This window comes from Bombyx mori, chromosome 25, assembly GCF_030269925.1.
Source record: "Bombyx mori chromosome 25, ASM3026992v2".
NCBI classification, from domain to species: Eukaryota; Metazoa; Arthropoda; class Insecta; order Lepidoptera; family Bombycidae; genus Bombyx; species Bombyx mori.
The window spans coordinates 2,080,106-2,095,025 of NC_085131.1; the positions used below are offsets into that span (position 1 = coordinate 2,080,106).

A 14,920-nucleotide genomic window follows, 5' to 3' on the forward strand; every position below is an offset into this window, starting at 1 on the left:
AATATTAATTTTTTTTTTTTTAATTTAACAACCTTTTATAGTTCGTACCTTGGTCATTTATTAACTAACTCACAAAATCGAAATAAAGTCAATACGAAATTAATTAATTTCAACGTCTTATATGTGTGCACATGCCATCAAAATAGACTTGTTGAATGTCAAAACCTGTTATCTTTGCCAGCAGCTCGAAAAAAAAGCCACAGTTCTACGAATAATCGGTGAATCAAACTCAGTGGACTGATTGTTTATTTGAAATAACCATTACTATTTTTTTTTCCCTTTAAATATACGTTTATATATTTACGTTAAAAAATAATATAAAATAATAAAGTGGTTTGGAGCAAACGCCTCATTCCCACATCGTTACCCGTCTGTTAGCTAATTATTGACTACACATAATAATAATACTAGCTTTTACCCGGTTCTTCACTCGCGGGTAGAATAAAATATAACCTAATATGGAAATAGTAGTCATTAAGAAGATAAATAGTACTTTGAGTTAACTTTTGACATCGTGAAAGCTTAACTAGCGTATATTAATATAGAATTTTTAATTAAATTCGTATGAATTTTATCCTACATTTGCAATTTGACAACAGTAGTCATATGCAACAAGTAACAATAATGAGTAGCAGTAGTAAACAGGCGGAGAATATATCGTATTGACGCATTTACATTGGTTAATCTAAATAAGATGTTTACCCAATTGTTCTACCAAAAACCATCGATGTAAAACATACTTATAAACCTACTCTAGAAGCTAGCCTCGATTGCTTGTATAAATTTGGCTTACAGACGATCTTAATTAACACGATTGGATGTTCAGACGGTGTAATGAAGACAACGGTTACATTTTAAGTAGCGCCGTTTCTATTTCAAGATTTCTAATTTATTTTTTCTGTTGACGGTACTTGTTTTACGGAAAGCACGAAATTCGACCTTTTCAGGAAGTTCCAGAGATAACATGTATAAAAAAATTTTTTTTGGGTACATTAGTAACTGCAGTCGGTACAATTTGTCCATAATAAAACTTTACGAACGAATACTGAGTAGGAGTGGGTAATATCGGTTTTGCCGCGTATCGAATCGTATCTATATATCGAGGATCAATATCGGATATTGAAACTATATATTTTCTGAATCTATAATATATTGATGGATGCTAGTAGATTTTCTCGATTCATGATATTTGAGATTTGAAACGATACGCTGATATAATATCGTAGTAGATATAGATTTAAGTTAACGTTATACGGTTGGTTTTCTGATATCAATTTATAATATGATCTTAAAGTAATAAAAATAACATGAAAATAAAAATATCAAAAAAACTTTCCTTCATGCCATTTTACCAGGCTTAGGACTGGCTACATTATTTTCAGTTTTTAGTATTTTGTGTCTTAATTTAAAATTACAAAATATACCAAAAGAGTGCAGATTTCAAAAGTTTAATACAAACACAAGAAATAAACTCAATTATTTGGATTCAACTAAAAATAGAAAAATGTGTACTTAATCAAACACAAAAAACTTTTAAGTATTTATAAACACTTGTCCAAAAATTCTAGTTCAAGGTCAAAGCGCGTGAAATTAAATTCAACGATGCAAATAGGCTATACTGCATTCAAGTTAGGGTCGAAAGTTGAAACTTCTTTCCTTAATTGTATCCTGCTGATACGCTAAGAATAATCTACAGACATATGGACTTAAATATAAGGTTTACAATTGTATGGATAATGCCTGTTTCTGTTTCATTCATCACATGATATCCCTATCGTGCGCTCACTCACTCTGGCCGATTCGATACAAACCAAACGAATATTGCTGATATTAACGAATCGGTACGATATGCCGATGCGCATCACATCGAGCAATATCGTGTATCGGCTGATATCGAAATATAGATGTCGATTCACGAATCGGTACGATATGGCGATGCGCATCACATCGAGCAATATCGTGTATCGGCTGATATCGATATATAGATTTCGTGCGGGGCGATATCGGATTCAACGATATTGCTGCGATATATAGATATTGAATCTATATACGATTTATATCACCCACTCCTAATACTGAGTGTAAGCCAGTGTACAGTCGTAAACAGAACCCAAAATGTCTAATGTATTTAATATTAGGGCGAAATTAACATTTATTTACTAAGCTAAGACGAATAGTTATATTTTTTTTTTATTGCTTAGATTAGTTGACGAGCTCAAGGCCCACCTGGTGTTAAGTGGTTACTGGAGCCCATAGACATCTACAACCTAAATGCGCCACCCACCTTGAGATATAAGTTCTAAGGTCTCAAGTATAGTTACAACGGCTGCTCCAACCTTCAAACCGAAACGCATCTCTGCTTCACGGCAGAAATAGGCAGGGCGGTGGTACCTATCCGCGCGGACTCACAAGAGGTCCTACCACCAGTAATTACGCAAATTATAATTTTGTGGGTTTGATTTTTATTACACGATGTTATTCCTTCACCGTGGAAGTCAATCGCGAACATTTGTATAACCAAGATGCTTCAATATCGCAAGATATGAACAGAGTAATTATAAATAATAATAAATATTTACTAACATTCACGCCACGTTAACTGGTCCCGTGATAAGTTCGTAAAGAACTTGTGTTACAGGTACCAGATAACGGAAATAAATGTAAGATTTTTATTATACACGTACATATATCTAATATACATCCATAACCCTGGCAAAGACATTTATATTTATCATACAAATATCTTCCCTTGGCGGGATTCGAACCCGCGACCCCCTTGTGTAGTGACCATGTCACTTACCACTACACCAGACGGCCATTTATTAAAACAAATACAACCAAATTACTGGTGTAGCAAAATACGTCAGACAAAAAGAACAGTTAATGCGGAATAGCGTTAAAATAAGATTGTTTTTTATTTACATATCTACTAATATGAAATAAACTAATAAATGAAATAAACGTTTTCTTTTTATAATTCTGATTTTTTAGCTCTCCATTTAAGATCTCTCTAAGGCGCCTTAAAATACACAGCCTTTTCAGTATCTTTATATAGAACTAGCTGACCCGGCAGACTTCGTAGTGCCTCAATCGATAAATAAAAGACCTAAACTTTTATATAGAATAAACTTAAAACAAACAAAAGGAATCCGTCCGACGGGGGACACGTCAAAGGGAAAACAAAATTGTTATTTTTATTTAATTCCGAGAATTTTCATATTTTTATACCTTTTAAACCTTCTCTGGACTTCCACAAATAATTCAAGACCAAAATTAGCCAAATCGGTCAAGCCGTTTTCATGTTATGTCGTGACAACGGAAAACGGGTTTCATTTTTATATATATAGATTTAATACTGTATTATTATTAAGCGACATTTCAATATTGCGCAAACCACAGTCTAGTTTTTCATTTTCTTAATTCGGAACTATGTATAAGCACAGTGTTTTTATAAAGTAGCTGAAGCATTCCACGCTTATCAATATGCCTATTTATGTTTATCGTATGTAATTATGTTATGTCAATGAAATGTAATCAATTTAATTATTTACATCAATACATTAAACCGTTTGTATGTTAACAGCGCGGCTCATTGAATACTTTTTAATGTACTTTCAAAGTTTTTCCGGCATCTATTTTTTATCTATCCACCTCTCAGCCCACAGACGGCCACTGCTGGACATATGCTTACCCCAAGCCTCGTCAAAACGACCGGTCCTGTGCTGCCTGCAACCAGCTGAAAGTCGTCGTGGCCTAAGGGATAAGACGTCCGGTGCTTTCGTGTTGAGCGATCCACCGGTATTCGAATCTCAGGCGGGTACCAATTTTTCTAATGAAATACGTACTCCACAAATGTTCACGATTGACTTCCACGGTGAAGGAATAACATCGTGTATAAAAATCAAACCCGCAAAATTATAATTTGCGTAATTACTGGTGGTAGGACCTCTTGTGAGTCCGCACGGGTAGGTACCACCGCCCTGTCTATTTCTGCCGTGAAGCAGCAATGCGTTTCGGTCTGAAGGGTAGGGCAGCCGTTGTAACTATACTGAGATCTTAGAACTGAAATCTCAAAGTGGGTGGCGCATTTACGTTGTAGATGTCTATGGGCTCCAGTAACCATTTAACACCAGGCTGTGAGCTCGTCCACGTGATTAAAACAAATTGCAGAGTATTCTTTCGTTTAAACCTATAATTTTTGCTGCCTATTGCTCATCTGGTAGGATAGCTCCATCCTCAGACACAGCCCACTGAGTTTTTCGCCGGATCTTCTCAGTGGGTCGCGTTTCCGACCCGGTGGTAGATTCTGCGAAGCACTACTCTTGCTAGGGCTAGCAACGTCCACAGGTTAGAGCCCTGTGAACTCACCTACTCGCCTAATCTAGTACGACCCTCGATGTAACTAAAATAGGAAGAAAAAAAAAACTGGGATCGCTTTTTTTTAGAATACAGCTGGCCATTGCATTTATTGTTTTTTTTTTTGTAACTAGCGCATGTAATCAAAATTAAACAGTATCTATCGACCAATACATTCACTGGCAAGCGTATCATGCTCATTATTTTAGCGATAACTTTTAATTGCGCAATACAAAACATTGCATATCGGTAAGCCCTATTCTTGGTGTCGTAAAGTCGTTTATCGCCTTTCCTCTGATTGCGCATCTACATACAGAAACGCGATAGTGATTTTTATTTCGTAATTGAAACTTAGGTCGCGTTCGTTTTTTTTTTGTGGTATCTTTTCGCTTTTTCACGTACATGTCACGTATGTGTTTTGATAATGAATGCTGATGCTGAATGAATTACTGATATCTTTAATGATGAATCTTTATATTGGTGGGCAAACTGCCGATAGCGCTAGTACTTTTTTAGACTTTTCCAGACTTTTCCAGAACGTCATATCGGTGCCTCATCGTAACTTAGTATTTGACTAAAACAATATCTCGAAAAGCATGGATGGATTGCGTGAAAGATGATATGTGTAAGAGTGGAGTGAGCGAAGAAAGGGTATATGATAGAGGAGTATGGTGGTAGGACCTCTTGTGAGTCCGCGCGGGTAGGTACCACCGCCCTGCCTATTTCTGCCATGACGCAGTAATGCGTTTCGGTCTGAAGGGTAGGGCAGCCGTTGCAACTATACTGAGATCTTAGAACTTATATTTCAAGGTGGGTGGCGCATTTACGTTGTAGATGTCTATGGGCTCCAGTAACCACTTAACACCAGGCGGGCTGTGAGCTCGTCCAGATATAAAAAAGACTGGCTATGAAACGAATAGAGAAAGAAAACGCGCGCGCGCACTGCTCTCTCTTTCTCCTACAGTGTGAAACAGAAAATAGGCCCGAAATATGTTTTAGATATACGAAACTTAACTCTCTCTCTTTTTATGTCTTCACTAAGCTCATCTCTGTCTCAACTTTCGTTCGCCTCGTCCGATCACACTTTTCGTAACGCTCTCGTTACGCGTTCACCAGCTTACTCCCCAAGTCAAGCGTGCGTAAAGAAGTTTTACTTCACAAATCATTCTATACTATAATACGTATCGTGGATAAAGTGGTCATTCGATGCTGTCGCAAGCGTCGTGACCACCGGTAGACTGTATACTGTTAGGTTGTTCGGAGCAAACAAATCCGTGTACCCTGTCTTTCTACAGGTCTGCTTGAAAATCACGATCAGAACCCGATAAATAATAGCGTTTATAATGTAGCCGTGAAAGTTTAAAATACTTTTTGTTTAATTATAGACAGACGAGGGGCCACCTAACAGCCTGGCCACGGGACATTCGCCGATGCGAATATTCGCGCGGTGCGAACGGCGAAGCGTCTAGCGACTAAAACAAGCGCATAGAAATGTACCTAACAAGCCACGCGCCCCGGCGACCGACGAAGCGACCGGCGAAATGTACCGAGCGAATCGCGCGATGCGGCGGGCGAGCAAAACAAATGCATGAATACGGACGGCGCGAGCCACGGAGTCGAGCGGTAGTCGCGGCGAATAGTGCAGTGATTAAATGAGTTTAGTTGTTTTCGCCGCGAAAAATTAACGCCGAAATTTTTATATTTTTTATTTATTTTTTATTTTATATTTTTAAAGTCGTCGTGGCCTAACGGACGTCCGGTGCAATCGTGTTGAGCGATGCACCGGTGTTCGAATATCAGGCGGGTACCAATTTTTGTAATGAAATACGTACTCAACAACACTCAACGTTCACGATTGATTTCCACGGTGAAGGAATAACATCGTGTGATAAAAATGAAATCTTCAAAATAATAATTTGCGTAATTACTGGTGGTAGGACCTCTTGTGAGTCTACACGGGTGGGTACTACCACCCTGCCTATTTCTGCCGTGAAGTAGTAATGCGTTTCGGTTTGAAGGGTGAGGCAGCCATTATAACTATACTTGAGACCTTAGAACTTATATCTCAAGGTGGGTGGCGCATTTACGTTGTGGATGTCTATGGGCTCCAGTAACCACTTAACACAAGGTGGGCTGTGAGCTCGTCCACCCATCTAAGCAATAAAAAAATAAAATAGCTGAAATACTAGCTAGACCAGCTATTTGGAAGTCTAGCCACCCAAAGTATTTCTCGTACTTCTTGTGGAATTCTCCATCTATAGGTATACTCCGATTCTTATTCAAATCATGTACTTCACAATCTTTTCCAAATAATAGGTCCTGAACCAAAAAACTATTAATTTGTAAGCAATATCGAGATAATTTCGATATAGACATTTCGCTGTCGGACTTCCTTACTAGTCGCGGCGGCGAACGTGAGTACCCGTGGCCTGCAAACGGTGCTGCGCGAATGGTCGCCTCGCCCACCGCTTCGCTGTTCGCACCGCCGATCCCCGTGGCCAGGCCGTAATGGTGAGTGGTTACCGTCGCTCTTAGACGTCAGCAATGTCCGGGAGAGGGGCAAAATATTCGAAAACGATTGTTCAGCAATTATAAAGACGAGCTTAACGTTAGCAACTCCGAAAACCAAGGAAAATATCATAGGACCGGGGGTATCTAAAACGTATCTAGGTTGCACCGACGCTAACACGAAGAAAGTGCATTCTAAATACGGGGAACTGGTTTTAGCTTATAACGTAACTCTGAATGTAAGCTCTGTTAGTATCCTAACACACCTATCTATCTATATATTAACACGCGAAGCAAAAACTTTTTACCCCTTTTTACGAAAATTGCGTGGACGGAGGAGTATGATATTTTCCACACTTATAGAGAATATGGAGGAGTAGAGATTTTTTTTTTTATTATGCATAAAAAATACAATAAATCCATAAAGAAAACATTACACTACCATGTACCACTACCATGTATTTGACACAACACATACTCTTTGTCTCGGAATTGTCAGGCTGTCGATAGCACGTTAGGTTGTAATCCCAATATACTTCAGTCACTTAACTGAACACGTGTCTTATTGATCCTTGCCCGATATCTCAGCACGCTCAACACCAGATCGATCCTGAGCTCGACTACATCCGATGAAATCAAAGTTCACAACTTACCACTGTAGCCAATCGGTGCGTTTTCCTGGATCTTGAAGGTGAACGGTATGTGTACCCTTTGCATCAAAAGCCGCGGGGGTGGCATTGTTCTGCTCCAAGCGTCTTCCCTACCCTCGCCCACTATGCCTATCACCTCCATGTTCCTGTGGACAAAACATATATAGAATAAATATAAAAATGAATTGCTGTTCGTTAGTCTCGCTAAAACTCGAGAACGGCTGGACCGATTTGGCTAATTTTGGACTTGAATTATTTGTGGAAGTCCAGAGAAGGTTTAAAAGGTAGATAAATATGAAAATGATCGGAATTAAATAGAAATAACAATTTTGTTTTTCCTTTAATGTGTCTTCCCCGTCGCGTCGGACAGATTCCTTTTGTTAGTTTTAAGTTTATTGTATACAAAAGTTTAGGTCTTTTATTTATCGATTGGGGCACCACGAAGTCTGCCGAGTCAGCTAGTATAGAATAAAAAACAACGCTTAAGGTGTAACGAAAAATATATTTTTTTTTGTAATTTTTATTTAAAACCTTTTTAGTTTTTTTTAAAAACGGAACTTTTCTTATATATATTGACTGAACTCTCTGTCATTGAGAAAAAAGACGAGTTCAGTTTTATTTAATTCAAGAATACTGTGTAAAATTATTTGTGGTAAATATGGGCTTGTTAAATGTTGTTTTTTTAATATTATACAGAAAACGCAATTAAGTATTTTTTATTATTGTTTAACCACTTTTAGAATATTCCATATAATTAATTATGTATATGTCGGAGAGTCCTGCGATGTTACCAGCGGTTATTGTCGTACCGCGGGTGACGCCGCGGAGCGAAGCTAGTCTAAAAAAAGTAGCTTAAGTTACTCCTTATATCATCAGCCTACATACCTATCAGTGAAAGTCTCGTCAAAATCGGTCCAGCTGTTCCGGAGATTAGCCGGAACAAACAGACAGACAAAAATTGTAAAAAAATGCTATTTTGGTGTATGCATGTATATAGTAAAAAGCGGTTATTTCAATACTACAAACAGACACTCCAATTTTATTTATATGTGTATAGATTTTTTATTTATTCAAAAGACATAGTCTCTAAAAGTTAATCGTCAATTCGTCGAAGGCAATGAATTGTTTGACTGTACGATTTAATGAACGAAAATGAATTAGATTAACTAGCTGGCTGACGTGCGCTTGTCATCAGTTTGATTCTGACTCATTACTAGACATGAATAAATACACGTGTACGCCCAATGCTCGAAATTCAACATTAATGATTAATACTTTAGGAATTAGTTTCATTTTCGGAATAAAAAAAGACTATTAACAAATTATTATTACTAGAGGTCCCGCAGTAGTCGAAATTCGACTATAATTAATTGGAATTGTAAGCTTGTACACTATTATGGTTGTATTTTATACTTCTATAATCACGAATTTCGCCAAGGCTACACTATTAAAAAATATTAATAAAGACAAACAATATTTAATCTATTCTCAGTTTGACAACGGACGTCAAGAACAAAAGTTTGACAATAAATAGTATGCATGCGTGTGTGCGTCAAATACATGGTATTTAGTGTGTGTAATGTTTTCTTTATTGATTTAATGTATCTTTTATGCATTATTTAAAAAAAAATTAGCATTGTGCACTTCTTCTCTGTATTCTCTATAGGTAAGTGTGGAAAATTTCATACTCCTCCGTCCGCGCAATTTTCGTAAAAAGGGATACAAAGTTTTTGCTTCACGTATTATATATAGATTATGTACTGATAACACTAAAGCTCGTAGTTGTAGTGGCTAGCTATTACTAACCAAAAAACAATCGTTCGACATGTGGGCCAAAAATCGATTTTGTAGTTTTTTTTATTGCTCAGCCCACCTGATGTTAAGTGGTTACCGGAGCCCATAGACATCCACAACGTAAATGCGCCACCCACCTTGAGATATAAGTTCTAAGGTCTCAGTATAGTTGCAACGACTGCTCCGCCCTTCAAACCGAAACGCATTACTGCTTCACGACAGATATAGGCGGAGTTGCTGTACCTACCCGTGCGGACTCACAAGAGGTCCTACCACCGGTAATTACGCAAATTATAATTTTGTGGGTTTGATTTTTATTACACGACGTTATTCCTTCACCGTGGAAGTCAATCGTGAACATTTGTTAAGTACGTATTTCATTAGAAAAATTGGTAGGTACCCGCCTGCGGGACTCGAGCACCGTTGCATCGCTACACACGAATGCACCGGATACAAACGCATAAAAATACCTCAAATAGTACTAGATTATTAATCAGCACTCGAACTAGGGAAGATTATTTGTTGTTGGGATAAATGGATATAGTACGGGTACCGGCTAAGGCGAGACTTTCGGCGCGCACCGCGGTACCGTAAGTTTCGTGTAGTCGGTGTGGTGGAGCTCGATGGGGTTTAGTCGGTAGTTGTACTGCGGGGCAAGTGCTTCGCGCGCCTTTTTCAAGGCGTAGTCTCCTGTGAAAAATTGGGGGAGGTGGAGGACCTCGGCCCTTCTCTTCTTCCTCTCAGGAGGTGCTGGAGTCCGACGTAACCCGGTCCGTTACCCCCCTCGACCGGGTATCCGTAAATGGGATAAATGGATCAGTTGGATATCTGTCCCGACCGCTTTCGAACTAAGACCTCATATTAAAGTAGTCGTATCATTTATCGAAACATGCATTTTTATGAGTGTCGTGTTTGTGGATGTAAAGTACTTTTACATTCCATGCATACAAAACATAAGACTCATTAGAAAACATGACCCTATCTTGTCTGAATGAATAATGCATTGTTTATTTGAATGAAACTGAGCGTTCTATTTAAAACCCAAGTTCAAGGTTCGTTTCGAGGCTTCTGTTGAGAGCATATCGACGCTTGAAAGACAAACGTGACTAAGCGACAATAACTGCTTTGTACATAAATGATAGGCAATAACCATATTCGATGCGCAAAAAATATATATTTCTAGGTATATTAAAATCATTTCAATCCTACAGCTACTAGCTAAATTCTACTACAGCTAGTTTCGTTTAAATAAATTGTTTTCAGGTATTTCAACTTTAAATTAGTCTACTGTAAAGCTCACGCATTGTCGCTTAGTCACACGTTTGTCTTTCAAGCGTCAATATATTATGTTTGTATACAAGGCCGCTTGCAACTGACCAATCTGGAGGTCTCTCCCGTACTATGAGCTATATTTAGAATAAATAATAGTTTAAAAAAAAAACTAACAAATTACGCTTTTGCAGAAAAAAATAGGAAATAAATTTGAATTAAAAATAGTGTAAGAAAAATTATTTTACTGTAAAAAAGCGTGGGGTGCTTTTTAGGATATTATCGAAATAACCCTTCTACTCATATCTGTTCATAAAATATTTATAACTACTGATACCATGCACCCCGCGCTTTTTTTTACAATAAAATCATTTTTCTTACACCATTTTGAATTCAAATTTATTTTTCATTTTTTAGTTGAATTTAAATTTTTTCAATAATTTTTTTTTAAATATTGAATTGTCATCAGTCCTTAATAAGTATACCAAATTTCGAGTTAATCTGACGTTTTGAAGGGGGTCAAAATCATATTCAAAGATTCCGTTACAAACATACCTAGTCAGGTCATAAATTCTGTTACATGTTTAATGTAAAATAATTGAAACAAGTTTATTCATTATGTAACAATTCATATGCCAAAATGAACTTAACAAAAGATAGATTCTTATGACACTAAAGTTTATTCAAAATGACCTCCGTGATTTGAATACAGGCCTTCAATCTGCGCGGCCAGTCGTCTATCGCAGCACGAACGAGGTCCATGTCAATATCGGCGGCTGCTTTAATCAAGGATATCTTGAGTGACTCCAAATTGGGATGAGGCTTTGAGCACGCCTTTTCCTCCAAGTGTTGCCATATCTTGTAATCTAACGGATTCAAATCTGGACTGGAGGAGGGCCAGTCTTTGTGCCGGATGAAGTCGATTTCACGCGCCGCCAGCCAGTCTTGTGTGCCCTTCGCTCTATGAGCTGGCGCCGAATCTTGTTGGAATACCCAGTGCCTTTTATTGAACATGGTATGAGAAACAGGTTCCACAAGGTTCGTCAGGACTGTATTTTGATACACAAATGCATTCGTTTTTACACCATTCTCACAAAAATGTACCTCTGTTAAGCCCCAATAAGAAACTCCCAACCATACCATGAGCGAGGATGGAAAATGACCTCGTTGGACCCGCGGAATACGGTTGCTCGCTTCTTCACTACTGTGTGCGTACACCTTATCATTTTGTTTGTTGTAGCTCTCTTCTACGGTAAAAATTTTTTCATCCGAAAAAAGAATTTCCCGATATCTTTTCCCGCGTACCGCTTCAACAAAGCGCGGCATCTCTTCAGTCTCAGGTCCATTAGACGAGCATTCAAACGATGTCCTGTTTTTCTTCGATATGCCTGAAGCCCTAAGTCTTCATTTAACACCCTTTTCACCGTGGTTCTGCTTAACCCCATCTGAAGGGCCAACAGTTTCTGCTTACATTTGGGATTTCTTTGAATTCGCGCCTTCACAGCTTTTATCACTGCTGGAGTCCTAACAGACCGAGGGCGACCAATTCTTGACCTGTCATCTACACTAGAGTCTTCATTGTATCGTTTGATGGTACGATAAACGAATCTTTTGGTTATATTCAAATTTTTCAGTATGTTAAAAATTTTAATTGGCGCGTAACCGCAACGATGCAACGCAATAACTGCAACACAGTCTTCTTTAAGCGTCCACTCCATATTTAAAAATGAGTAAAATTCTAAAAGTATACATTTTTATTTTCATGAATAATTCGAAATTCAATTCAATAAACTTTTTTGTGGCCAGCATTCTAAAAGAAAAGTTTTTACTGTGTGACAATACTTATGACCTGACTAGTTACATACGTCTGAAGCTAATAAAAGCGTATTAAAATGAGTCTATTTGTGATCAACGATCAGAAAGTCAGAATCGTTTCTTATAATACTATCCATTACAATATATTTTATACCGCATCTATGCATTGTAATCAAACAAGCAGATGGTGGTAGTTTTCCAATTACAGCACAAGAGCGCATTATGCGGCATAATGCTCAACGTTGAATGTTCCAACTACAGCAACGCTTCGCACAATCGAGCACTCTCAAAAGTACTGCTCTCGCGTCATACTCGCAATCGATACCGACTCGGTGACAGAAAATTGACAAGTGTTTTTTTCTTTAAGTTGGCATTGATCGAAATTTTGTTTATATTATCGTTAGTAATATTATTTAATGTTGAAAAAAATTTTTAGGCTTTCGTTTCGTCGTAGTTTCTTAGAAATAATCAATGTTATACCGCCCTGCCTATTTTACTGGTGGTAGGACCTCTTGTGAGTCCGCACGGGTAGGTACCACCACCCTGCCTATTTCTGCCGTGAAGCAGTAATGCGTTTCGGTTTGAAGGGTGGGGCAGCCGTTGTAACTATCCTGAGACCTTACAACTTATATCTCAAGGTGGGTGGCGCATTTACGTTGTAGATGTCTATGGGCTCCAGTAACCACTTAACAACAGGTGGGCTGTGAGCTCGTCCACCCATCTAAGCAACAAAAAAAAAAAAATGTTAATTAAACTGTGCTAACTTAGCGCACTCTGCTGATGCATTTGAAAACTAATTCACGTTCCAATTAAGCTTCAGCATAATTCGGCATTGTGCGTCACTGAGTCGCATTATTCTCTGTAATTGGAAAACTACCGTAGTAGGCATTTCGAGGGTTAAAAAAGGCTATTTGATTTAAACGACATTTTTGCAAATTTATAGGAGGGCCAAGTTTAAAATGTAGATAAAATATAACAAAAAAACTCTTAAGCTATTTACTTAAATGGGGCAAACTTAATTAAAGTTCAATTAAAAATGTCGAATTGTTGGTACTAATGCCAAATAAAACGGATCTTTAATTATAAAGATAAATGTAGCGTATTAAGCAAAATGACGCTTGAGCAAAAAAAACCATTTTTTTTTCTTCCTACCTGATCTAGTAACCTCGAGGGGTTATTCTAGATTCACCGAGCTAGTAGGTGAGCTCACGGGGCTCAAACCTGACGACGTTGCTAACACGAACCCTAGCAAGAGCCGTGCTTCGCAGAATCTACCATTGGATCAGAAACGCGACCCACTGAGAAGATCCGGCGAGAAACTTTTGTGTCTGTGGGTTAATTTACTCGTTGAGCCCTTCGTCACAAGCGACGGGTTCGACGAGAGCGATGACCGGGTATAAAGCCTTTCACCCGTTAATATACAAAACGTGTCTAAAACAAACGAAGCAGTAATTATTGGCTAAAATTTATTTCTTTGCCGCATTATGGCTGCTCTTAGAATCTGAACAACAAAGACGAAGAGATATTTCATAGAGGACCATTCCCAAAATATTATACTAACAAATTTACTTTAAATACAGCTTAAATGTACTGGTGGTAGGACCTCTTGTGAGTTCGCACGGGTAGGTACCACCACCCAGTCTATTTCCGCTGTGAAGCAGTAATGCGTTTCGGTTCGAAGGGCGGGGTAGCCGTTGTAACTATACTGAGACCTTAGAACTTATATCTCGAGGTGGGTGGCGCATTTACGTTGTGGATGTCTATGGGCTCCGGTAACCACTAAACAACAGGTGGGCTGTGAGCTCGTCCACCCATGTAAGCAATAAAAAAAACTTATGAACTACTTCAATTGTATTGTAACAATAGGTATAAAGACCCAGGATGCGTGAAGAGTTGCTTATGAATATCCAGACAAAAAGCCTTGCTTAGCGAGGCAGTCAGGCATCTGAAAATACCGAGTATCTGAGCAGAGAGCGCGCGTAATTAGTCGTAGCAAAACATGCGCCATTTTAATATGCTTTTATTAGCTTCAGACGTATGTATGTTAAGTATGTAACGGAATCTTTGAACATGATTTTGACCCCCTTCAAAACGTCGGATTAACTCGAAATTTCGTATACTTATTAAGGACCGACGACAATTATTATTAATATTTAAAAAAAATATTGAAAAAATTTAAATTCAACTAAAAATTCAAAATAAATTATAGTTTAAAAAACTAACTAAATACGCTTTTATAGAAAATCCAACTAAATAATAGCATGGTATCAGTAGTTATAAATATTTTATGAACAGATATGAGTAGAAAGTTTGATAACATCCTGAAAAACAACCCACGCTTTTTTTTTACAATAAAATCATTTTTTCTTACACTATTTTTAATTCAAATTTATTAAAATTTATTTTCTATTTTTTATTTGGATTTTCTAGAAAAGCGTATTTTGTTAGTTTTTTTTAAACTATTATTTATTTAAAACGCTGTTGCAAATAACGGCCAATCTATCTATAGACTACAATCTACATTGTTA

At 37.7% G+C, this 14,920-nt stretch overlaps 2 protein-coding genes across 2 annotated transcripts in view; one reads left to right on the plus strand and one right to left on the minus strand.

The window, feature by feature from the left end:
* The window catches only part of LOC105842984 (uncharacterized), a 204,130-nt gene that overhangs the window by 86,233 nt on the left and 102,977 nt on the right, over positions 1-14,920 (plus strand). The window lies entirely within an intron of this gene.
* LOC105842988 (cell growth regulator with RING finger domain protein 1) overlaps positions 1-14,920 on the minus strand; it is a 79,088-nt gene that overhangs the window by 58,417 nt on the left and 5,751 nt on the right. The window contains exon 3 of the mRNA XM_012697667.4: positions 7,518-7,660. Coding sequence (XP_012553121.1) covers positions 7,518-7,660 — 143 coding nt within the window. The remainder of the gene's footprint in view (positions 1-7,517; positions 7,661-14,920) is intronic.